The 27,953-nt window shown below is 31.9% G+C and overlaps 1 protein-coding gene and 3 pseudogenes across 1 annotated transcript; 1 reads left to right on the top strand and 3 right to left on the bottom strand.

The window, feature by feature from the left end:
- The first annotated feature begins 853 nt into the window (after nt 1–853).
- On the top strand, nt 854–5,891 carry LOC125859031 (uncharacterized; annotated as a pseudogene).
- A 1,310-nt stretch (nt 5,892–7,201) lies between these two features.
- Nucleotides 7,202–7,756, bottom strand: LOC125859030 (uncharacterized; annotated as a pseudogene).
- A 76-nt stretch (nt 7,757–7,832) lies between these two features.
- Nucleotides 7,833–9,645, bottom strand: LOC125859029 (uncharacterized; annotated as a pseudogene).
- A 7,036-nt stretch (nt 9,646–16,681) lies between these two features.
- On the bottom strand, nt 16,682–20,639 carry LOC125858446 (salicylic acid-binding protein 2). Its single transcript, XM_049538233.1, has 3 exons — nt 20,206–20,639; nt 17,858–17,995; nt 16,682–17,138 (listed from the first exon to the last, which is right to left on the bottom strand). Exons 1-3 carry the CDS (start codon nt 20,578–20,580, stop codon nt 16,857–16,859), a joined length of 795 nt encoding a protein of 264 aa, XP_049394190.1. The 5' UTR covers nt 20,581–20,639; the 3' UTR covers nt 16,682–16,856.
- Between the last annotated feature and the right edge of the window lie 7,314 nt (nt 20,640–27,953).

Raw genomic sequence — 27,953 nt, 5'->3', positions numbered from 1 at the left:
TAAATGGGGTGAGAGAGACTAAAGAGAAAGAGTTTTTATATACAAGAAAAAAAAGACTTGTGTGGAGTGGAAAGTGTCAAAGGTGGGGTAGGGGACTTATTCAAACAAGTCGTTTCCCTAATATGCGGTGTTAGGGACATACCATGAAATTGGAACAATATAAAGAAAATAAATGTGATTACTATACATGGATAATATGTACAAATCAAGAAATGGTTGTTTATTGACAAAATAATAATAATTACAACAAAGTATGGTTATGCAAATAGACTAAGGTCTATTTGAGATTTTATTTCTTACTCCAAAGTGATGTCAACTAGTATGGCTTTTTTTTTTTTTTTTAACTAACCGGACATAAAGCCCATTTAATAAAGAGAAATTTTAAGGAAAAATTACTAGAATACAGACACTTAGTTAACATATTCACAATATTTTCCTACTATTTTAAAAAAATACAAAAATTCCTTTTTTCCCCACAAAACTAAACTACCGGATACATTATTTTGAAGAAGTCCAAACCCTTAGTTTCCCACCCCTAAATTTACTCCTCTAATTTCTCCACAAATTTTATTGTTCAAGAACCCACAACTCACGATTTCCACTCCAAAATTATCTCTGCCATATTCTCAATAGATTCATCACTCCAATTTTGAATTTCAAACTAATTTTGTCTCCATTCAACCAATTTCCGAGTTTGAAATAGGTAGTCTCTTCATCTTCAACTTTTTTTTTCATTTTTTTTATATTTTCTAATCCTTCATGGATCATCCATCTTTTTAGTATTGGGATTACCCAAATAGTCACACCCCACTCTAATCGAATCTTTGATTATGAAGATCCTAACTGGGCAGAAAACAGGTCTAAGAGCTTGCATGATCCTCTATCAATGGCTAAGCAAAGTTCCAAGAAGTCAAAAGCTAAAAAGGAGGCACATGCAAAAACACCAAAGAAAAGGGGTAGAAAGGTTGCCCCTGCCATATCCAAATCTGCACTACCAACGGTATGTATTTTAATTTTTTTTTCTTTTTTTGTAATTTTTTGTATTCACATGTTATGAGTTTTGTGTAATAGTAGATACATTATTGTTAATTAAAATTTATTATGTATATTGATTAAAATCTTCATTTGAGACACAAAATTCTAATTTTTGGTACATTTTGTTTATTTATTACGACTCATGTATCAAAAAGTTAAAATTTAAATAATGAGATAGAACTGTTGATATTTATTATTAATGTATCAAATGTTGGTTTTGTGTATCATTTATTCATTTTATCAGATAAAGCATTATTGGTCATTTTTTTGTTGTCAAAAGTGTACGAAAGTTTAAAGTTCATATTAGAGGATTACATGTATGTTGCTGAACAACATAATGTTCCATCATTTGGCTTATTGTTTATATTAAGTATCAATTTGACTGATTTATAATTAAGTACAATTTTATATTTTTATGTATCATCTTATAGCTTATTGTTTCTATTAAGTATCAACATCATTTTTTTGAATTGCAGAATATGAATTATGTAGTTAAACAGATTCCAAAACACTCCCTTAAGTTTGGCTCTACTTACAATACAAATTTCATAAGAGACTTAGTGTTGTCAATAGGGGATGAGGGTATCCAATTATTCAAGGATACTATATTTGGTCCATAGCTGAATATTCCTAAATGCAACTATCAAGGTCAGATCATCAAGTGTTTACTTCTTTTAGAGGTGGAGCAGGGCAATCCAGCCGGAGAACTTCATATTCGCCATGCTAAAGGAAATATCTTGAATTTTAGTATAAAAGAATTTGCGATTATTACTGGTTTGAAATGTATAGGAAATAGTAAAGATTTTACATATCCAGATTCAAAAAGAAGTAGGCTAGTTCAGAGGTATTTTCCTGGGCCTAATTATAATGTAAACAAACAACGGCTAGTAGATCGATTCATAATGGGTGGTTGGGATAACATCGATGATTCCCTTCAGATGGCTATCATGTACTTCATTCATACTTTTGTATTATCTCAACTTGGTACTGCAGCAATTCCAATTGAAGATTTCTTAATGGTTGAAGACGACAGTTATCAACAGTTTCTGTGGGGACAACGGGCCTTCACAAGGTTAATGAATTCACTTAGACAAGAGTTCAAATCTGAGAAACAAATGTATCACTTAAATGGTATGCCATACGCACTTAACGTATGGGTATATGAATGTGCGACTGTGCTAGATAATGACATAGCTGTTAAAGAACGAAATGTTATTCCAAGGATATGCAATTGGAAAGTTATGGCTGAAAAGCCCAAATTTGAGATGTTTATGGAAAGCATTTTTACGGAGGTAATTAATATACAACTTTTTACTTTCTTTTTTTTATAGTTCTCGATACATTTTTTGTTGCTTCTAATCATGATTCAATATTTTGTTTTTACAGAATAATTGTGCTAATATTCAGCCAACTGCCGAGGAAATCACATCACTTGATTTACGTCATATCAGTCACGTATCTCCAACTGAACCTGCCCCATCAAATGTTCATCTTGAGGTTGGGCAGCCACAAGAGGTTCCTGGATTTGAAGACTTTTCATCCAGACCTCTGGATCAATTGTTAAGGAGATCAATACGAGTCTCTAGCACAGGATCTACCCCACCACCGAAGAGAAGAAAGGTTGTACATCCACATAAAACTAATGTTCCCAAAGCCACACAACCAGATGAGCAACCAAATCAGCCATTTCAAACTCCGAATTTACCAACGTCAGAAGCTGGCAATGTATCTGGTGTTCCTGATAATTCAGATATTCGAAAAGTTATTTTCGACAATTCACAATTAGAGGGACTGAAGCAATACTTGAAGGGTTATGTAAGTATTACAATCATATGTTTTATACATTTGGTTATTTACTCTTAATTCCTTGAAACATGTGTAATTTGAATATAGGTTGACCAACAAATTGGCTATCTTGAGGAGTTAATAAAACAAAATCATTCCGAGTTGATGAAAGTTGTTGGCGCGAAAGATAACAAAAGTGAAAAGGTATTATTTTTCCTTTTTTGTTTGCCTTTTCATTTTGTGTTATACTGATTCTTTAATTCCTGAAGGATATTGGTGGCATTTTATGCCATATAAGGTGGACGATTCTATAGAGAAAGATAAAGTTGATCCACAATCCACTTCTCACCAGTCCTTTCAACAATCTATTTCACCTATACAGATGAATTTTTCAATTCATGATCAAGATATTGATGGATCTGCTGATGATGTTGAAGAATAGGTTACTGAAATCAATGTTGCAAATGTATGCATCTGATACATAAACACATTATATTCATTAATATCAATCTACCATTTGGAATAGTGAATATGACACACTAGTAATTTCAATTAGGTATCCTATTAGTGTATCGTTGTCATAGTTTCTGAATAATATATTTTATTGTTATTGTATATACTTTATCTAAGATATATTATATATCTTATATATGTTATTTAAATCAACTGTGTTGCAAAGTAATGTATCTGATACGTAAACACCATACATACATTAATGTCACACAAATTAGAATTTGACACATTGGTAAAATCAGTTAAGTTTCTTACTAGTGTATCATTTACATACTTGATACTTTATATAATCATTAAAATTATAAATAAACAATTTGATGTTATTGTGTATCAATGACTGTACATGGTAGATTAATAATGACTTTTTATTAAAAAAATATTATTGAATCATGTTTATTATCATTCTAACATTTGAAGATACTTTAAGTGTATTATTGTTTAACCTCAAACATATTTAGAGTGATGATACATTATTTAAGGAACAAGTTATGGAGGATGCCACAGAGGTTATACACAACACACCATAGTCATGTTTTGATTGAAGAAGTTGTTCTTAATAAAGAAGCTGTAAGTATAGATTTTCTGGATCATTATACATTTATTATTTTGTATGTATCATAATATAATCAATATCATATTTATTAGGATAACGCAATAGATGTAGCCCCCCAATCAGACATAAAGGTTTTGAGTGGGGATGAACATAGTGTTGATACACTTCAGCAAAACCTAGTAAAGCACGCTTCAAATCTATTTCTTGTTGATACATCTATAAGGTTCTTAACTGTTTATTGAAAAATGTGATAAGTTGTCTATTTTTATTTTAATCTTTTTCTTATAATTACCTAATATTATGTAGGATTGTACCACACCGTCTTCAATTTCATCTGGTACTGAAGTTGTCATAGATGCACTTGTATGCGCATTTCCAAACCAACCAATTAATGTCAAACCACTGAGTTCGATTAGTCAACTCGAACTAACTAGCAGTGCTGATTGGTTATCTGACAGTCAACTACCCACCCAACTTTCAGTAAAGGAATCTGCACATAATCCTGATACAAAGACTCCAGCTTCACGCAATAGGATGCCTTCAAGAATTGTACAGTCTCCGTATTTGACTTGTTTTGGATCCAACGATAAAGGCAAGACAAAAATAGATGACGATGTTCGCCAACTTCATCCATTTGAAGGATGTGGCATTCTTTATCAAATGTCGTCAGGTTTGATGGATGAGTTCTCCTAGTGGATTGAAAAAGGGACTCCTAAAATCACACGCGAATAAGTAAGTTTTTATAATATATCTTGCTACTTTTGTGTTGTATAAATTTCTTCTTCTTTTGATTATAAACATTCTTTCCATGTATAAGAAACCATTTGAGGACAAATATAGAGTAAAATCTGCTCTGTTTGGCGTTGATCATATTAATTTTGTTGTCACATTTTCTCTGGATAAGAACTGGTTTTATACTATGTCACAGCCGAAAAAATGTTGGACTGATAAGGTATCATATACATTATTTTGATAAATTAAATTAGACTTCTTATAATTATGTATATGATACTCATTGGATATGTATCAGTTACAATCTCAAATTAGTTTTAGTATTTTTTTCCATGTATCATATACTTTTTATCATATTGTGCTGATTTTATGTATTATGTTGTTTTCTATATTTTGCAGCATATAGATGTAATCTTTTACTATCTATGCAACAAGTCTAAACAAAGAAGCATGGATCAGTACAGATACACTATAGTCAATTACTTGTTTAAGTCTCACATCAACAATGCACACACAAGGTATTATAATAGTCTTGCAGATGATATTATTAGTACACAGGAACACATTGCTCGTAGTGATGTCGTATAGGTCTATCATTAACGTCATTAATGGATTTTCGATCCCTACTGCTTTACCATGGCATTTAGTAGATGAGGTTTACATTCCAGTAAACTGTGATGAAGAATTTCATTGGGGGTTGGCTGTGGTGGTTCTAAGAAAAAGGCTAATAAGGGTGTATGACTCAAATTCGGGACCAAGGAAAAAAGTTCATTTTGGAGACATAAAGAAGTTGTCTCAAATCCTTCCAACCTACCTTCATGATAGTGGGTTCTTTGAAAAGACCGAGAGAACTGATTGGGCAACATTGGACACATATAAAGACAAGAAAATCGGAGAACTTTTAGGTCCACAACATTTGTTTGATGTGGAGTTTGCTCAAGACATCATGCAACAAGAAAGCGATAGTCTGTCAGTATTGTATCATGCTTTCTCTAATTTTTGTATCTAATTCATTCTTATAATTAATCTTCTTATTTTTTTTAGTGATTGTGGAATGTTCGTAGCTGCATTTGCTGAATTCTTGAGTGACGAAATCAACATGTCATATGATAGTTTTGGAAGTGACTATCTTCGCAAAAGATATGCAACACTGTTATGGAAGTATGGTCTCGACAAGGCCAAGGCGGGATATGTTAGCGACAATGATGACCCTCCAAGGCTGAAGAGCGTCTTAAATCCAGCAGCAGAAAATGAACTTGTTAATGTAGGCTAGTTAGTTTTCTATGTTCCTGTTCACAGGCACATGTTGATACTTATTTGTTTTTTAAGATATATTAATTAGTGTTTTGGAGTATTTACTACCCTTTTAATAATATAGTTTTAAATTTGGAAGAGTTTTGAGGTTTAAAATTGTTTATCTTTTAATTTTTTGTTCAGTTTAGTTAGGACTTCAGAAAATTATGTATCCGATAAGTGTGATAATAATGACATTATTGTATCTGATAAGTATGATAAAAATTACATTAATGAAATTTTGTGACTGAAAAATATGACATTAATGTATTTGATAATTTTGTGACTGAAAATTATGACATATCATTAGAATTTTTTAAAATAATTATTATGTACATGATACAAAATGCTTACAAAATAACAAACTTGTTTGTATCACAAATCGTGATACTATATTTTACACGTGATGCATGCCAATTAATTTTTTAAAAATTAAATATCTTATTACATGACGATTCGTACATTTTGTACAAATCATAGCACTTGATACTATATTATTAAGTAATATGATTTATCAAGAAGAAATTTATATATATTACACACAATAATTATGTATCATAATAAGAAAATTTATTAAGTATCTAAACATATGATACAATATTGCTAAACTTGATACAATTAAATATAATTTCACAATTTCAGCATATTTAGTAAATTTTACATGCTATTTCTTATACCTTTGGGTACAAATCTCAGCAATTGATACTAATTGAATTTTCGATGCAAAAGTTTCAAAAATTTAAGTATCAGATACATAATATATATATATACAAAATTAACTTTGACAGAGCTTAACAAACAAAAATTATAGAACCCATTGATAAACGTTTCAATTCAATTTATTACATCAAAATCTGTGTGTAACAGTAGAAACAAATGCTACACTTGAGAATTATTAAACATGAAATATCAAAGTACTCCAGAAAAATAATCATCAAGAATCTTTTGGGAAGAAAGTACATGCTCTTCTATTATGACCTTCTTGTCCACAACAATTCGTGTTTACGGTTAGCTTTTCATCTGCATTTTTCTTCATTTTTTTCCTTGGTCTACCAGGAATTTTTTTGTATCTTGGTGGCAAGACAACTTCTTCCAATCACTTTTGTCTGGCATTGGTTCCATTGGAACTGCATATGTGTTTGCTAATGCATCAGGTTTATAGTAATCAATGCAGTAGGGGTGTACATCTTTAATAGTCTTCTTCTTGAAAACAACCATTGTGTGCGCACAAGGTATCTCATCATATTGAAATCTACCACAAAAACAATTCTTTCTCTCAAGGCAAACAATTTATCTTATCCTACCTTCATAAACTGAAAAAATAAATTCAGAAGATGCAACAACCTGCAATAATTTACAAGTTATTGATACATAACATGATACACAACAATCTAAAGAAAATTTAAGCAAGATGCATAATAATTGATATATGTATAAGTACCTTCATTTTCACACATTTTGACGCATTTATAATCAATATCTCTTCAAATTTCCTCCCTAATGTTTCCTTTGTATAAGATGCTATTCTCTATTTCTGCAGTTCCAAGAACCAAATAGAATTCTAGCTTCTTCCAAAAAGTCCAAAACAGGTAGTTGTCGTGCCTCAACAAGGCAACCATTAATACATTCCGCAATGTTAGAAGTCATCATTCTGCCCCAGTTCACGGTTGCATGAGATCTAGACCACCTTTCATACCCAGCCTCTTCAAGATACTTCTTAACTCTGACATCTACTTTTTTCACTTTAGCCATCAATTTTTCAAAATCCTTTTTTCGATAAGCCTTGGCCATCGAATAAAACAGATCACTTAGTGTGTTTCTACTTCTCTTGAAGTATGTACAAACATTTTTCCACATGTGCCATATGAATGCAAAATGAGGAACATTTGGATAAACTATACTTACACTCTTCATTATGCTTTCATTTCTCAGAAACAACACACATTTTTTCTCTCTCACCAAATGCATTTTTGAACTGTGTGAAGAACCATGTCCATGAACAATCATTTTCCGTGTCTACAATTCCATAAGCTAACGGTAATATGCAACCTTGACACAGGCAACACACAATATTACGATACTTGATACATAATTGTGGCAGAATTTTATAATTACTATTTAAAAAAATTAAATTAATCAACAACATGACATACCTGCCCCATCTAGCGTACTTGCGGATACAAACGTCCCTTTGTAAGCTCCATTAAGATGTGAACCATCAACAACAACAGTCTTACAGAACTCAAACCCTCTCATCAATGGCCTTAATGCAATGAATAGATACATAAATTCATTTTTTTTCGATTTTTGCATTCGTATATATGAATTTACAGTTTCTAACATATATATGTATCTTGGCATATGTCTATATGCATCTGCAGGATTACCCCTTATCAACTCTAGTGCATGTTCTTTAGCACGCCATGCTTGTTGGTAAGAAATCTCAACACCATACATCTCCCTAATATCATCAATTATATCATTTGGAGTATGTTTTCTTTTGTGATTTATCAGTTTTGGAGCTGTCACACCACTAATAAACCCAACAGTAGCTTGTACCTTACTTAATACCCTATTCCTCAATGGACATGTATGTTTACTGTTAAAGTATCTTACTTTGAATATATCTGTATTTTTCCTAACAGACGCCTTTAATTTCCAACAACAATCCTTAGAATAACACACTAAAACATAGCTGCAATTATACCATATACATTAATTAGTTGTTAGCTTCTGATGTATACTTTCAATTAAAAAAAATAAGACTAGATACATTATTATAACTTAAAACAATGTTTGTAAAGGTATGTATCATTTACATAAGCACCTTATATACCTTGATGTCAAACAATCGTACTTTATCATTCATATCAATGTCCATTGAGTTTTACAGCTTTCACACACAAATCAACAAAATGATACAAAACAAACAGTTGTGTCACAATTATCAATCCCTCTTCAATGATACATGATACTTTGTAATTAATCCACACAAATACGTAAACTCATCACGTGAAATAATTCAACACTTATCGAACATGATGCAACATTATATTATGTAAAGTGTGTAAACAACATTGTATTATGAACAACATTTTAGTACAAACAAATTTTTAAAATGAAATAAATATAACAGATCTATTCACATTCCTTTTTGTATCAGACCGTTTAACTCTAAAATTGAAGCTATTCTTTATTTTGTATTTTATCATTACAACCACAAAAGTTGCTTTATCCTTGTACAATTGTTTCCTCTCCACCTTTGTGATATTTGTATCTGATATATAATTTGCTAACTCCATCTCTGGTATGTAATAGGAATCACCAATTTTCGATTCAACAATGCTTAGAGCATTAGCATCCCTTTCTCCACCTTTAATACACACAATTGCACCACTATTTGAATCGAAATCTTGTGCCTCTTCTTCACTTTTATCAGACGTATCAACGCATAGTGGATACATACTGAATCCAACCTCCTGCTTCTTTATTTCTACGTACAATTTCACTCCCATATCATTCCTAATTATCATCGGAGATGAATTACCTTCTACAATATATCAGATCTCAACAGTTTTTTTCAATTCATTAATATTCAATTCAATTGCAATGGCTGAAATAAGATTCACATATGAAATATTTTCTCCAACCACTATTCCATCACTTTTGTATTGCTCGTATCTAACCTCACTCTCCCATATTCCTGAATGCCTTAACAAGATCGAAATATTCATTACGAATCTTCACAAAATCACCTTTAAATAAAATTATGAACCACGTTTCTAAAACTTTTTTTGGACGAACAGGGATAAACAATTCAAAATTTGTATTTTCTAATTATTTTAGTGTTTCATATGGACTGAAACTGAATGTTTGAAATAAATAAATTAAGGCGTATTTTGGGGGACTGTTTAATGTTAGCGTATTTGGGGGGATGGAGTTAAATTTTCAGTTTCTAATCCCTTGCATCACACAACAAACTGATAATCTTGCATCAAATATAATGTATCACACGGCATAATTGATGTATCCAAAAGTTACTAAAAAGATGGGATTTTTGTAATTTGTGAAAGAGTAGGGATATGAGGTAATTTGTGTCTTACACTATGTGGTTTGCATAATTTTTACAAATTTTAAGCTATTACAAATGGGAAAATTAAGTCCATGTCCCATAAAAATAAAATAATGGGTTTTTTTTTACATAAAATATACTTTATTTGCTTAATTACCCTTTTAAGTGTCTTTATTTTTATTACCATATATGACATATTTTAGCTTTAATAACCATTTGATATAAACATATATTAAAGTTGTATTAAAATTGTATATTAGTTGAAGTTTTAAAAATTGTATTAAAGTTGTGTCAAAACTATATTAAATATAAACAATCGGTGGTCTGGTGGTGGTGATTACAAAAAAAAAAGGTGAAGTTCTGAAAATCTGTATTAAAATTGTATAAAATATAAACGATAGTTATAATACAATTTGAATTCGATATCATACATTACTATAAATTAGATAGTTATTATTCCTAAACAAATATAATACATTTCTAACAACGTAAACTAATTTAAATAGTATTGGAATGTTTGAAATTCACATGTAATACTTATGATATTTTTATTAAAAATGTTTTATTTATATATTCACCACATGCATTAAAACATTCCTATAATATGTATAATATGTTGAATTCAAAATGTACTATAATTGTTGTTTATTTTTTCTCTTATTAACAGTACTAAAATATGTTATTATATTAAAAAAAAATTAGTTATATATTCACCACGTGCATTGAAACATGCCTATAATATGCATTATATATTGAATTCAACATGTATTATAATTATTTTTATCTTTTTTCTCTTATTAACAATGTTAAAATGTATTAGTATTGTATTACAAGTATATTAATTATATATTCACCATGTGCATGAAAAATGCCTATAATATGTATAATGTATTGAATTCAAAATGTATTACAAGTAATTTATATTTATTTATTTTATTAATGACGGCAAAAATAATCTTCATATTTTACTATCTTCAAAAATAAATTTTAGTCTTCACAAAACAACCTTAAATATTAAGATATAAATTTCAATTTTTTAAAATTATTTATAATAATACCAATTCAAAATAAAGTCTTAAATTAAAATAATGGATTTTTTTTATAAGAAAAAAGGGAGAGAGAAAGGGAAAGACAAAGAAAAAGAGAGAGAGAGAGAGAGAGAAAGAGAGAGAAAGAGAAAGAGAAAGAGAAAGAAAAAGAGAGGGAGACAGAAAAAAAAAAGGAAGAAAGGAGGGGGAGAGAAAGACGCTCAAAAAAAAGAGAAGAAGAGAGAGTATTAAATATGTATTTAGCTATTTTTGGTAAGAAAAATAAGGCTAATTTGTGTAAAAGTAAAAGATATGTTATAATTCGTGAATAAGGATATATTATTATGTAAATAGGCCAAAAATAATCATAGGTAAAGTTTTAGTAAATTACCACTTGCGACCAACATTTAGTGATAATTATGTGGGCTGGATTTTCATGTTTGTATAATTTGCACGTTTGTATAATTCGGAATTTGTATGATATAATTTGTATAACTCTTGTATAATATAATTTTGTATAATATAATTTGTATAATTGTTTAAAGTTCAGATGTTTGTGTTTGTACAAATTCTTATTACGTGTTTATACAAAAATAACTCAATTATACAAATGTACTCGCGAATTATACAAACTCCGAATTATACAAACGAGACAATTTAAACTGTAGCTACAACCCGTAAATATACAAACTATAACTATGGAGCATAATTAAGTTATTATAGTGGCTACTTGCGAAAATTCTTCTACAATTAATACCCCAAAACTATCTATTGGGAAAGGGATCTTTTCGGGTGATAAAAAAGAAAAGGAAAGGGATCTTCTCTACAATTAGAATCCCTTCCCAAATTTTCCTATTCCCAGTTCTCCTTCTTCCTCAATTCTTCTTTTTCTCCAGTTGTCCTTCTTTTCCAATTCTCTTTCTTCTCCAAGTCTTCTTCTTCCCCAATTTTTCTTCTTCTTCAATTCAAATCAACACTTAATTCCACAACATTCTATCAATGGAGAAAATTGTGATTCTCCTACAACATCATGGAAGTTGAAATTTAGAGTAGCATAACATCTGATGTTGAGGCAACAATAATAGAATCTACTTTCAATTACAAAATTCTAGTCACTCTAATTTCAAATCAAATTATTATTTTTGAAAACATCGAGATCAAATATGCAATTGCATATGAATTTTCACCAGTGAAAATATCTAATATATGAGCGTGAAAGTCTACATTGAGTTGAAGAAGAAGTCTGAAATTACTTCATATCCACTGGTGATCGCCTACCATCACAATTTCACAAATCAATCATCATTCCTTATGTGAAACTTTTTGAATACCATAATAGTATATGTCTTACTATTATGATATCATTAAGGAACAACTAGGCATTTAGGACAAGTTGTACAAAAGCTGAATGATACCATCATTATATATATATAAGGGTGTACATGACCGGGTTGATTCGGGTTTTTCAAATATCAAACCAAATCATTTGTGCAAAAATTTTAAATTTATAAACCAAACCAAACTAATAAAATTTGGATTTTTTCGGGTTTTTCAACCTCGGGTTGGTTCGGGTTTTTCAAATACCAAACCAAACCATTGTGTTGAATTTTTAAATTTATAAATCAAACCAAACTAATAAACCTCGGATTTTTTTAGATTTTTTCGGTAAAGTTTGCATACAAACATATAATTAACTTGTGCTCCAAATATTTCTTTAGTCCAACCAAAATACAATTATCTAAGGTATTTCTTAAGAAAATAACACAGAATATGAGATGAGTACTGATCACACTAACATATTCAATAAAAAATAATAATGAAATCATCATATAAAATAAATATTGCAAAGTCATAATGAAAATGATCATAATTTAAAAGTACTAAATCATGCTAAAATAAGTTTAATAAGTATTAGTTACATTACTAAATATTTAAGAAAAAATGAAAATTAGATTATGTATTTTATTTGTCTAAACCAATGTAAAACTAAAGAATAAATATTCAATATTACTGTCATTCTTAGTGTTGAATTGATTTTCTTTTTGCATTAGTATTAATTTTATTTTGATTTAAGTTTTATTATAATTATCAACATTTATGAACTATAATCTTTATTGGACCATTCCGAATTCTAAGATTTAAACTTGAAATAATATATTAAAAGAAAAAAACTATGAAATAGTATAAGAAATATTTTAAAATTATATCAAAGCAAATATTTTTATGTATAAAATAAATTTTAAAATTACATATATAATGTCGGGTTGGTTTGGTCTCGGGTTGGTTTTTTTTAGCTAAAACCAAACCAACCCAAATATAGTTGGATTTGTTTTCCAATACCAAACCATTAGTTAGATTTTTTTTTGGTTTGCGGTTTGGTTCGATTTTCGATTAGATTTTGTACACCCCTATATATATATATATATATATATATATATATATTATAATTCTGACCTTTGATGAGAAAACTATCCCCACAATAGCTCGTCCTATCCAAATGAATCATGAGCTCACAATCCACTTTCAAGAAGAAATAAATGACCTTCTCGAAAAACAAATCATCTCTCCAAACAAATCCCCTTGGAATTGTGCTGCCTTCTATTTAAACAAAAGCTATGAAATTTAATGGGGAGTTCCTTGATTAGTTATCAATTATAAACCTTTAAACTCTGCTCTTCGTTGGATTACGTACCCTATTCTGAACAATAAAGATCTTCTCCATCGGCTTTATGTTACAATTTTCTCAAAATTTGACCTCAAGTCTGGTTTTTGGCAAATTCAAATTGATCCGAGAGATCGTTAAAACAACTTTTACAGTACGTTTTGGACAATATGACTGGTATGTTATGCCTTTTGGACTAGAAAATGCTCCCCCAAAATTTTTAAAAACAATGAATGATATTTTTAATCCTTTTTCAAAATTAATTAGAGTTTACATAGAAGATGTTCTAGTATTTTCTACTAGCATTGACCAACATTTCAAACATATGAGAGTTTTCTTTAATATCATCAAATATAATGGCTTAGTTTTGTCCAAAATTAAGTATAGTTTTCTTCAAATTAATATACAATTCGTTGGGCATATTATCTAACAAGGCACTATTATTCCTATCCAACAATCCATCCAATTGCTTATAAATTTCTTGATCAAATTCTTGACAAAACCCATCTCCAAAGATTATCTTGGGGTGTGCCAATTACATAACATACTTTATTCCAGGCCTTAGCAATTTACTGAAGTCTTTTCATGATAGGCTGAAGAAACCTCCTCCTCCGTGGACCAACATCCACACCAATGTCGTTAAAGAGATAAAACTGAAAGTTAAAAAGATCTTCTTTGCTTGTCCCTTCTTGATTCCTCTACATTCAAAATAATTGAAAGAAATGCATCATACATTGATTATGGTGATATCATAAAACAAAGAAAAATAAAAATAAAAATAGCATATCATTGCATTTGCATCCAAGCATTGGAATAAGGCCCACCAAAATTATCCTAATATAAAAAAGAAAATTTTGGCAATAGTTTTATGCATTTTAATATTTCAATCAAATTTTTTTACTAGCATTAATTGTAAAGATGCAAAATATGCTTTGCAAAAAGATGTTCAAATCCTTGTTTCTAAACATATATTCGTTAGATGAAAATCTGTTTTGTCTATTTTTTATTTTGATATAGAGTATATCACTCAAACTCTATTTCAGATTTTCTTACTCGAGAATTCTTGCAGTTTAGGTAATTATATGTAGGAAAAAGAAAATAGAACTATTCTGAAAGCCAAGGGTGCCTAAAATTAGTGAACATATAAATGTTTCTATATATTTTCATGACCATAGCATGTCCACATACGATCTCCATATTTAAGGACATTTTTTTTCCTTTTCAAATCAGTCAAATAATGAGTGATGGGGTAGCCTTAAACAATGATTTTAGTTTATCTACACACTTAGTATTCCACCACTTGTTAATAACTTAGTTCAGCTGAAAAAAAGGCCCATCAATCCCTGCTGCTCCTTCAAACAATCTCAATAGATAGATAGATTCAGATCATTCAATAAATAAATAATTAAGGATCATAGGACTTTACATAAATGAATTCGGATGAGTAAAATTCTTGGAATCAATCTTGGCGTGAAGGTATTAGTTTGAGACATCATGGAGAAGGTATGCTATAAAAAGGGGACTTTTCATGAATTTTTGAGCCTCTAAAGTTCGTGCAATCCACTATAGTGGGCAGTGGGCCGCTATAACGGGCGTGTGCAAGCGCTATAACAAGGAGACAACTGCTATAGTGTGGTCACTATAGAGGATCGAGCCGCTATATGAGGATAAATCAAAATTTTATGCAGAAAAAGTCTCAAAACCTCCTATTTTCTGCATAATTGTTCTTGAGATTGAGAGGAGCGAATTATGACAATTTTAACTCAATTTTCCACCAAATTCGTTGGTAAAGGTAAGTTCAGTACTCCCCTATCTTGTAATTTGATTTTTAAGCCTTAAAATCTAGGATATTACCCTAGGGGGAGGGACCTGACTTGTTTTAATGGTGGAACAAGTCATGGATTGTGTAGAATGATCATGAATTGGTCCGAGGTTAGGTTTTGGTTATAATACGAGTATTGTTAGACCATTTATGATTGATTATTGTGTTTATATATTGTTTTAGACCAAGAACAAGTCAGTATTGAATAAGGGGAAAATTCGGATTCTGCAGAATTTTCAAGAGGCTTGCATGCTTTCTAATTTATGTATGTATGCATGCATGTCTATTGCTTTGTAGTAACACTCGTGCATGTTGGGGAAAACATAGGGTTAATATGAAACCACATCATGTTGATAATCATGCAATGAGCCTGTTTACTGTACTTGTGATTTCAAGTGTTATTGTTTATTGCGATTGTGATTGTGCATGTTGTTTGTGATATATTGTTGGTTTTCTCGGGTATCATGCTAATACATGAATACCAATGGTTGACTTGAATACCATGAATGGTATGATAATTAACGCCGATTGGCTTGGGTACTACACCGGTACACTAACAGTCAAGTGTGTGTAATTAAGGTTCCATGAGAGAACAAGATTCTTGTAATTGTGATCATGTGAGACATGTTCCAGATATTGTGACTGAGAGTCTATTTATTTGTGATTGTTGCTATGTGTTTACTATGTTGTGGTTGTTTGTTTACATTTATAGTTTGGAACTGATAGTTTGATCCTACCAATACACTGCGATACATTGACTTAGAGATCTCTTACCGGATGGCTTATTACACTTGGTGATTCACCGATGATATGGATGACCAAAGAGAAACTCGTGATCTCTCAATCTTCGACGGAAACATAATACTGGTCAATGGCTATGTCGTTTGTGAACTAAAATGGTTGGAAGGTATTTTGAACATTCTGGGCGTGTGGAACATGAGAGTCTGATTAATGTGTAACAAAGAATTTGGTATTTCATGAACGAGCCAAACATATTGAAGCGGATTATTGCTATGTCTGAGATGAGTTGCTCGCCGATCATATATCTCCGAGCTTTGTTGGACATTCTGGATCCTCATACTCCAACACGAGGGGTGGGGGGATGGGGTTAATGAAGTAAATATATATGAAATATTGTATTTATGATAATTCTGTAATTATAGTTTTATTAAACAAAGTAGAAGTATTAAACACGAAATACTTTTGGTATAGTAGACCAAAAAAATGTCATTATTCTTTAGTTATCTCACCACACTCATCAATACGTACATAGAAACACAACATATTTTATCAGTTGAAAGCAAGAACAAGTAATTATTGAAATCAATTATGTAAACACCAAAATGAGTAACGAGTTAAGATTAATTGTATTTATGGGCAATCTCCAAGAGAGTGTCACAAAGTTGTTTAGGCATACATAGCATTGCCATATGATCAGCACCTTCAATCTCCATTGCTTCTGTAACACCAATGTTGTCAATTTGCCATTGTTGAAATTCTTGTGGTATGCCTTTGTCCTCAGTGCATACTATATAAACTCTCTTCACTGATCCATATCCTTCATCACTCAAATACTTTTCCTTTGATAAATCTTCCAGAAACAAAGAGCTTGGTCTCACCAATGATGATGCTAACGCAACATCCTACCAAATTAATTACATCATTCAAATCATGTAAGGTTTCTTTTATTTCCAAAAAGAAAAAAAGAAATAGAGTTATGGTATGGGTCAAAAACACATTACTTAATCGAGTGTGAATTTCCTTCCTGAACTATCATCCAATAGTTAGTAGAATACACATCCACTAATTTCTTATAGTGTGTACAGATTCTCTCTTTTGTTTAAAAATTCTATCACCTGGCATTCCAAGTGAAAAAAAAGTTCCACCTAGGCAAAATCTAAATAAAAGTAATATTAGGTTAAAAGTTAAGATAAAAGGTTAAAACTATTACCGGAGAAATTAATTTATTCCAATCATGACATCTACCTTCTTAGCCATGGTCTCGTTTCTATTGTGACATCGATATATCCAACCAGAAGGGAAGGGGGGGGGGGTGTTTAGGAATTTAAAGAAATCAATTAAAAATATAATGTGTCAGCAAATAGAGCTGTTATATATGTCATGTGGATGAAGATTTTATGGACAAACGTGCCTAGAAGCATTTCTAAACAAACATTTGGTCTACTCAACGTGTAGGTGTGCATGTTTCACTAACCATTGGGTAATAGTTCAAGTAATAAACTCACACTCTCAATAGTTCATAAATGAAACTTAATACGATGAATAATTTAAATATATTTTTGACCCTTAACTCAAAAATAAATAAATTGAATAAGGTATATAGTTAAAGAGTAAAGGTTACCTCAGGAGAGCATAACTGGTAGAGCTTCTGAGCCAAAAATTTGGGGCCAAAAAACATGGATGTGAGTGGCTCTTCAAGTGTACCATATGGTAAAAATTGAGTGTCTAACCAATTTTCTGCTGGCGTCCGTTCATAGTACTTGATAAAATCACATTAAAATTGAATTTATAAGTAAAAAAATATATTCACAACGAGCAAATATCTATACTAAAATTATGTATTGTTTTACTATTAATAATAACATATGACTTCCTCAACATATATTTTAAATTAAATTCATTTGTTCATCCATCGTTATTATGGTAAGATTAGCAAAATCATATACATACATACCAAACAAAAGAAAATTAATAATTCATAGAGAGAAAAAAGTGAAATGTAATTGGAGAGAATTAAGTAAATGAGTTTGGTGTACATCTTATCCCAACAATTCTGACGTCCTCATTTGCTACTTGCATCTTATTTACTCAACAACACATAATTGTTGCTTTATGTTACTTTCCTCCATCTCAAATTATTATTGTCATTTCTAAAAATTGATATCTCAAATTATTTATTAGTTTTAAAAGTGTATGAAATTTAATTTTGTTATTTGACTTTTAATAATAATAATTTTTATAAATTACCAACATATCAATTATGAAGAGATAACATACAATAGAATAATAATTAATCAAGAGAAATTATGTTTCAGACATAAATAAAGTAAAATAGTAAAAACAAATATCCTAACTATTTTTTCCTAAAAGGCGTACGAAAGAAATAATAATAATAAATAATTTAAAACAGAAGAAGTAGTTAATCAAGAAATTTATATTTGGGTTTTTATAAGTTTTGAAAATGTCTTTCAACCAAAAATAAATACTACTTCCTCCATTTCATTTTATTTGACCTCTCTCTATATATATATATAGCAATTATAAAGAGAATTTTATTACTATTTTTATATGATATACTTAGCATTAAATAACTACATAAGATAATGGTATTCAGATTTAGAATGCCAACACATTATTTATAAAAATTAATTTAATAAAAAAGACTTCTGATAAAAAAATTAAGAGTTGTGTCAAATTAACATGGGTCAAGTAAAAGTGATGGGGAGTTAGTTCTATGTTTTGAATAAAAAAAAAAAAGAAAACATAGTAGCTTAGTTGGTTAGCTGATTGGTTATCCGAACTTTCACTTTATTGGTGACGATTCGATTCTTGACCTTAATATATATATACACGCACATTGAATCAAAACGCCGGTTACAACCTAGGCTTCCTTTGTTTGATTCCTATCTAGGAGACCATAATTAACTAACTTTGAAAGTTTACATGTTGAAATTCTTCATTGAACTGTAGTATAATTAATAAATATATTTTTGACATATAGATATAAATGAGAAATTATATTTATATAACTCATATGAGTTCATTAAATAAATTGTAAATATGAAAAATTATACTATTAAAACCACTCTCCAAAAGCTACTATAGAAATCTGATTTTTTTTTTGTGATTTTATGAAGTCTACTTAAAATATAATCTAAAATGTGTTCTACAAGTAATTTTGAATGTAGTTTTATTGGAACTGTTATTTGGAATTAAAAGTGTACCAAGATTCTATATTGATCCTAATTTTTATAAATATTCTCCCCATTTCGATGTATGTCACTTTTATTTTTCAAGTTAATTTTAAAATACTGACATCTTTTTATATTTAGTATCAATTTATTTATAGTATATATTTTGCTCTTAATAATATAATTTATAGTCACATAAATATATTTGACTTATTTTAAATCATATTAATATGTTACACTCTTGGCTCGTAATCTAGTTTCATTTGTAGTTCTTATGTTGATCATGCCATGAATCTTTTTCATGTTCAAAATAACTTATAGTCCTTTAATTTAGTAATAATCATTGTTTAATTCAAATATTATTAATATATCTTGATATATCACAATTAAATCTTCAATTTTTTTAGAGAGATATGAGAGAACACTTAGGAATGTACAAACAGTTCTTACATTTTTTTTTTTTTGTATATAATGAAATAATAATAAGGAAAAAAAAATGGAATTATGTAACACTCACATAGATTTTCTGGGAGTAGTATTAGGTGATGACCACATAAAGCAAAAAAAAAAAGTCTTAAAATGCCAAACAAATTGAATAATACAAAAGAATTACAAAAAAATTTAGGGTTAATAAATTATGCAAAAAAAATTATTAGACTTAGAAAAACAAGCAAGACCACTATATATATATGTATAAAAAGAATTCTAAATTAACAAGTAAGTGAATAAGAATCACAAAAATGATCTTAATATGACAAAGTATACATATTATACTCACCTGATTCAAGACATAGGACGACATGTGAATAGAATCAGGCATGAAGGCAGCAAGGAAAACAGCAACATAAATCTTTTTAGGGTATTTTTCCATAGCAAGTCCCAAATTCATACCACCAAGACTATGTCCAACTAGTATGACTTTCTCCTCTTGTGGAAGAGATTCCATCAACTCCATCAATGGCAAAGTGTAATCATGAAGTGTGTGAAGTTGTTGTATTTTTCTCAAATCAATCCCAGAGGCTGCTAAGTCAAGGGCAGTGACCTTATGGCCTGCACCCTCCAGCAATGGTTTTAATTTGTGCCAACTCCAACCTCCATGGCATGCACCATGTACCAAAACAAAATGTTTTCCTTGTTTCATCATTGGTTCCATTTTTTTCTTTTTTTTTTGTTTCTCTTTAATTTGGCTTAGTCAAAAGTTTGTGATGCACCATGAACAACTTTATGATGGATTGATTATATAGGGGTTTGCGGACATCAAAGCATCAATAATTTTATTGCCACTACTAGTCAAAAGTTTACATGTGGCCAATAGTTAAATCAAATTTATCAATGTGATTTTGATAGAATAGTCAACATTTTAGAGAAAGAGACATTGGAGAATTTGAAATTAACAAAATTATGATGTACATCTTAATCCCTTTAAAATATTTTTTGTGTGACTTGTCCCACCGAAATTTGTACGTTTTTCAATAACACTTTTAACTAATCTTATTAATATCAAGAATAAAATGAAATAAAGTATCATATAAAAATAACAATTAAATTAAGATTATGCCTAGTTAGATGTAATTGAAAAAAGATAGCTAACGCATTATTTTATTTTCTTTCAAATATATGAACAACCTGTCAAATCTCAATGATCATGTGCCTTTAAAGAATAGTCAACTGTTTATGGAAGGGGGAGAAACATGAGAGCATCCGGATTTTAAAAAATGATGAATAACTTTGTTTGATGTTATAAAACTAATTGTGGATGTCCATTGCTCTGGAAAACAACAACAATTACAATATATCTAAAGAAAGTCTAAGTAAAATTTGGGAAGGATAGAATGTACGCATATCTTATTATTACCTCGGGGAGGTAGAGAGACTGTTTTTGAAAGATCCTCAGCTCAAGTACAATAAGTTCATGTACAAAAAAGGAGACAATAAAAAAAATATAACAAATAATAAGGTAACAATGCAAAGTCTACTAAAAAGAAGCCAAAAACAACAAAACAATAATGTGATAGTTTACACTTACTAAACAACAAACTATGTGAGACTATATAAAACAATAATAACTAAGTACAATAATACAAAACACCACCTACTAACTTTCTACCCTAATACGTGTCATCCACACCATCTTATTTAAGATCATTTCCACGGTAACCTGAAGCAACATCATATCCTGTTTTATTACTGCAAACATGTAATTTTTGACTGAATTTGAGGTTTTACACCATTTTTAGAGCTTAAATATTTATTTTAGATTTTAATTAAATATTTTAATTTTTATCTTATTTTAGTAGGTTTATTTTAAAAGATTTGAAAACTACACAAAAAAAAAGAGAAAAATTTACAAAAGATATATTTTTTCTTTTAATTTAGATTTTTTATAAATAAGCTAGTATTTCTTAAGTATATGTAACACCCCGGAAATTCTATGACTTAAGTTAGAGCCTCACCTTATGAATAATGACTTAAAATAGTAAAAATGATGTTTCTAAACCTAAATTAATGCAATTGACTTGGTTTGGAAGAGTAAAAGTCTAAACGTCAAGAAATGACCACGACGTCCGGAAACTAGAGAAGAATGTGTTCTAGTGTGTCCTTAGGTTTTGGGCAGGTTTGGGAGTGTCGTATGATGGTATAATCTTGTAAAAAGGTTTAAATTAGGTAAATATATGTTTTTTCGGTCAAAACGTTCGAATACGACTCCCCGGGGCCACCCTAAGGGACCCCGAGGAGGACCCAAACCTTGGCCAAGCAAGCTGCCAAGGCAGCTTGCAAATTACACTTGGAGGGAATAGCTCCGCGTCGCGGACTAACTCCCCCAAGGAGAAAAAAGTTAATTCGCGACGCGGTCGTGTCGCGGATTCTACTGTCTCAAAATTTAATTGCAAATATCTTCAGGGAACAGCTTCGTCCGCGACGAAAATGCAGAAATTGATTTTTACTTCATTAAAGAGTCCACCTAAGTGAGGGGTATTTTAGGGTACTTTAGGGGACATGTATATAATGATTTTTAAGTCAATTTACCTCACTTTTATCACTCAAATACAAAACCCCAAAGATCAAAACCTAAAGTTCCTCCTTCTCTCTACTCACTCTCCTCAAGAACTCCATTGAAGATGATTGGAGCTTCAAGAAGGAGACCAACTCTCCAAGGTTTCAACTTGGATTTTCGTGGTTAATTTGTCAATAAGGTATGGTTGCTTATCACTCTTGGGATTCCTTTCCCAAGAGGTCCCTTCAAGATGAATTTCAAAATCTCCAATTTCTAGGTTTCAATCCAAAAACGTGGGTCTTCTTTCTAAAGTGAAATTGATGTTATAAACTGACTTTGATTGATGTTATATGAACAATTATGGATGAATTTATGTTGTATTGGTAGTTTCTTGAAGAATTACCCATGAGACCCATGTTTCTCCTTCTTTTCCTAATTCTAACCCTAGTTTGTGTTGGATATCGATTGAAGGCTATGAATTGAATGTGATGTTATGTAATTCATGTTTGTATGATGATTCTACCCTAGGTTATGTATAATTTCTGTGAAATTAGGGTTGAGTCTTTGAATGAAGCCTTGAAGGCTATGAAGGGAATATGTCAATTGCTTATATTGATGTTGATTATGTTATTACTTCATGAATTACATTGTATTATGTATTGGTTATGAATTGGTTGGTAATTGAAGTATGAATGTCCCATGAAGGGCACTTAGATTGTAATGATGCTATACCTAATGTGTTGTTGTGGTATTGATGACCTAGTTTCCTCATCCTTAACCCTCTACACTTGAATTAGCTATGAAGTATGTATGTATGTTATGGTATGATTGCTATATGATTGAAAGGTAGTTCTCATGATTATAGTGTAATGTAAAGTGAAAGGTTTACTCACTTGCTAAGTGTTTCTAAAGTGAAAGGATTGTTACTCACTTATGAACACATATGAGCTATTATGGTAAGATGTCTACATAAGAGTCTAGTAAAGGCTAATGTGAACTTATGTGATGACTAAAGATGATTACAAAAGGGAATTTGATGCTTAGCACCGAAAGGGCATGTAAATGAGATGGGGGTCTCATGTTTAGTAAGTCCGGATCCTCACATGGGTTTCCTCACGTTTAGCAAGTTCGGATTACCCACGGTATGTGTTGTCTCATGAGATGGAAACTCCAACGTTTAGTAAGTTAGGGTTTCTAGTAGCAATCTCCTTGACCCTTAACTATGTGCCCACATAGGACTCTAGTTTAGTGGATCCACCTAGATACTTATGTACGAATGGTTACACCTTAGGCAAGTGTTAACCCTCTCTTTTCGATGTGGGAGTAGAACACCGGATTCCATGTAGTTCTCATGGTCTATGTCTGTTATTGCAATATTTCCCTAATGTAAAAGTAAATGAAGGTATGAAAGGTGTGAACTCTTACTAAGGCTTTCTTAAGGGTTTTTACATAGTGTAAATGAGGGTATGGGACTTCTCTTGCACATTGCACTTGTGGGATCCTAAGAGATGGTTGTAGTAGTGTTCTCTTATGATTATGATGATTATGACTTATGTATGTTGAAGCTATGTTATGTATGATCATTATGAATATGTTAAGTTATGATGAAATATGATCTTATGAATGTATGCATGAAGTAGGTTGCTTAATATGATACTTGGCTTTGAATAGGGTTATGGGGTTCTATTCTTTGCATTGCACTAGTATTGCTTGGGTTGTCTATATGTTGGGATGATATTATGTTGGTTTGGACTATGATGCTTACTTTGTGTGCATATTGGATTTACTTGGTAAAAAGCATGTTTTGACTAAATGTCCTTTTATGCATGTTTCAATGGTTTTTATGCATAGTAGCCATACTTAGTACGTGTGTTGTACTAACCTATATTTTCTCCCTTTTCCCCAAACATTTAGGTTCGGGCTGTTGAGGATTCAAGCTTACTTCTCAAGACACTTGGAGTTGCTTCCCTAAGTTGGTGAGTCCTCAAGTCCGAGGACAAGATCCTATGATCTAGCTTCTATGTTTAGTTCTTTTCTTATATTGAAAGACATTGTTTAGCTTTCCTATTTCAAGACTTCTTATTGATGTAAGGGCTAAGTCCCATTTTCGAAACTTCTATGTCTAGATGGTACATTGTGACGAAGTTAGATTCTGTTTTTCATATATGAAGTGAAGTTGAACTTCCAAAGTAAACGTTTTAAATTTTCTATGATTTTATTCTATGATACATGTTATGACGAATGCTAAGGGATTTTATAAGACCTCTTCGAGGTCGAATACGTCGGTAACGACTAGGGGGTGCTCTCGTGTCGTTACAAACCTGGTATCAAAGCATAAGGTTGAGAATAATGTAGGATTTATGTCACAAGATACCATGTCGAGTAGGGTCTTGTTCATGGGTGTCAAGCGCGCCATACTTATGAATGAGAGGCTACGAGATGCTTAGGAACTTTCACTCTTTTGTTGTTCCATAGTCGTGCCTAAGAGTCTTAACTCTATTTCATCCTTTTCTTCTAATCCTTCTCTTGTGCTTCTAGGCAATGAATACAAAAAGGAACAATTCAAGGAGGGCTGGTGAGGAGAATGTGAATGAGGTGGTTTCCCCTCAAGCTCCTTAAAACCCTCAAGTTCCTATTGAAGAAGTGGTTATGTCTAATGTTGAGATAAGGTCGGCTATTCATAATTTGACTCAAGTGTTGGCCACTCAAGTTGCTAGGGATGCTAGGGTGCAAGTTAACCCCAATGCTAGCACTACCGCTTCTAGGATAAGGGATTTGACAAGGATGAATCCCCCTATTTTCCTTGGCTCCAAGGTCAAAGAAGATCCACAAGGGTTCATTGATGAAGTGTTTAAGGTTCTAGAGGCTATGGGTGTGACTTCTCAAGAAAAGGCAGAGTTAGCCACCTATCAACTCAAAGATGTGGCACAAGTGTGGTATGAACAATGGAACGAGGGGAGACCTATTAGAGAGGGTCCGATAAGTTGGGCTACATTCAAGATGGCTTTTCTTGATAGGTTTTTCCCCTTGGAACTAAGGGAGAGGGAAATGCAAGAATTCATCAACCTCCATCAAGAGGGTATGAGTGTGAAGGAGTATGGCCTCAAGTTCACTCAATTATCCAAGCATGCTCCTACTTTGGTGTCGGACTCTAGAGCTACAATGAACAAATTTGTTATGGGGGTATCCAATCTTGTAGTGAATGAATGTAGGTTGGCTATGCTAATCCCAAGAAAGGACATTTCTAGTCTTATGGTTCATGCCGAACAAATTGAGGAGCAAAAACTTAAGCAAGTTGGTAGAGAATTGAAAAGGTCAAGGGCCGATGATGGAAATTCTTCTAAGGTTAGGTTTGAAATCCAAGATAAGCCAAAGTTCAAAAAGAGGTTTTCCAACCAAGGTCCTCCTAACACTCCAAGGGTCAATAAAGGTAAAGTGTCTACCCCCAAGCCTCAAGAAACAAAAGGTGGTGGTCCTTATGTGGAGAAGCCTATTTGCACAAAGTGTGGTCGAAAACTTGAAGGCAAGTGCCTGGTTGGCCCGGGTAATTGCTATGGTTGTGGTAAGAGTGGCTATATGAGGAGGGACTGCCCTATGCTAAAGGCTCAAGGAAGGGAAAATGCTCAACCACAAGCAAGTGGCCCAAATCCTGATGCTTTTAAGAAGAATCACTTATATGCTCTCCAATCCCGAGGTGATCAAGAGAGATCTCCGGATGTTGTGACCAGTATGCTACAAGTATTTTCAATTAATGTTTATGCATTGTTGGATCTCGGTGCCACTTTGTCTTTTGTAACCCCTTTAGTGGCTATAAAGTTTGATATGCTTCCCGATGTCCTAGATGAACCCTTTTCGATTTCTACCCCGGTGGGTGATTCCATAGTTGCTAAAAGAGTTTATAGGGGTTGTCCCATATCATTTCCCAGTAGAGTTACTTTGGTTGATTTGGTGGAACTTGATATGTTAGACTTTGATGTTATATTGGGGATGAATTGGCTTCATGCTTGTTTTGCGTCCATAGATTGTAGGAACCGAATTGTGAAGTTTTAATTTCCTAATGAATCCATTTTAGAATGGAAGGGAGGAAATTCCTTTCCTAGGGGAAGGATCATTTCATGTCTAAAAGCTTGTAAGTTGATATCTAAGGGTTGTATCTATCATATTGTGAGGGTCAAGGATCTTGAGTCCGAGATTCCTCCTTTGGAGTCGGTCCCCGTAGTGAAGGATTTTCCAGGAGTCTTTCCCGATGACTTACCCGGGATTCCTCCCGAATGGGAAATAGATTTTGGCATAGATTTATTGTCGGATACACAACCCATTTCAATCCCTACTTCCTGGATGGCCCCGGCGGAGTTGAAGGAATTAAAATCTCAACTCAAAGATTTGTTGGATAAGGGTTTCATACAACCTAGCATATCTCCTTGGGGTGAAACAGTGTTATTTGTGAAGAAGAAGGATGGATCTCTTCGTATGTGTATTGATTACCGACAATTAAATAAGGTGACCATTAAGAACAAGTATCCACTCCCTAGGATTGATGACTTATTTGATCAACTTCAAGGAGCGAGTTAGTTTTCAAAAATTGATTTGAGGTCGGGTTATCATCAACTTAGGGTGAGAGGTGTTGATGTTCCTAAAACAGCCTTCTGAACAAGATATGGTCATTTTGAGTTCTTAGTGATGTCCTTTGGTCTTACAAATTCCCCGACGGCTTTCATGGACCTTATGAATCGTGTGTTTAGAAATTATCTAGACTCATTTGTTATTGTCTTTATTGATGACATCTTGATATGCTCTAAAAGTGAGGATGATCACATGAATCATTTGAGGATAGTATTACAAGTCCTCAAAGATCACCAACTCTATGCTAAGTTTAGCAAGTGCGAGTTTTGGCTAAGATCAGTTGCTTTCGTTGGCCACATTGTTTCTAGTGAGGGTATAGAAGTTGATCCAAAGAAAATCGATGCGGTCAAAAGTTGGCTTAGACCTTTGAGTCCTTCCGACATCCGAAGCTTTTTGGGTTTGGCCGGTTACTACCGGAGGTTTGTTGAGGGATTTTCATCTATTGCATCTCTATTAATGGCCTTAACTCAAAAGAAGTCCAAGTTTGAATGGTCGGAATCTTGTGAAAAGAGCTTCCAATTGTTGAAAGATAAGCTCACCTCCGCTCCGGTTTTGACCTTACCGGAGGGCACCGAAGGGTTTGTAGTATATTGTGACGCTTCCCGAGTAGGTTTGGGTTGTGTCCTCATGCAGCATGGTAATGTTATAGCTTATGCCTCGAGACAACTCAAGATGCATGAGAAGAATTATCGAACTCATGACCTTGAGCTAGCGGCGGTAGTCTTTGCTTTAAAGATTTGGAGACACTATCTCTATGGGGTACATGTGGATTAGTTTACCGACCACAAGAGTCTTCAATATGTTTTTAGCCAAAAAGAATTGAATCTTCGACAAAGGAGGTGGTTGGAACTTTTGAAAAACTATGATATGAGTGTCCTTTACCACCCCTGACAAGCAAATGTGGTTGC

The sequence above is a fragment of the Solanum stenotomum genome, chromosome 3 (assembly GCF_019186545.1).
Source record: "Solanum stenotomum isolate F172 chromosome 3, ASM1918654v1, whole genome shotgun sequence".
NCBI lineage: Eukaryota > Viridiplantae > Streptophyta > Magnoliopsida > Solanales > Solanaceae > Solanum > Solanum stenotomum.
The sequence above is the reverse complement of the archived record's forward strand: the minus strand, read 5'-3'. Positions and strand labels throughout refer to the sequence as shown.

Bases quoted from the DNA above. Each gene is read 5' to 3' on its own strand.
- LOC125858446 (XM_049538233.1), bottom strand. From the start codon at position 20,580: ATGGAACCAATGATGAAACAAGGAAAACATTTTGTTTTGGTACATGGT. The intron at 17,996-20,205 runs GTGAGTATAATA...GATTTTATCAAG, and splicing joins CGTCCTATGTCTTGAATCAG to TACTATGAACGGACGCCAGC. The intron at 17,139-17,857 runs GTAACCTTTACT...TTAATTTGGTAG, and splicing joins ACCAGTTATGCTCTCCTGAG to GATGTTGCGTTAGCATCATC.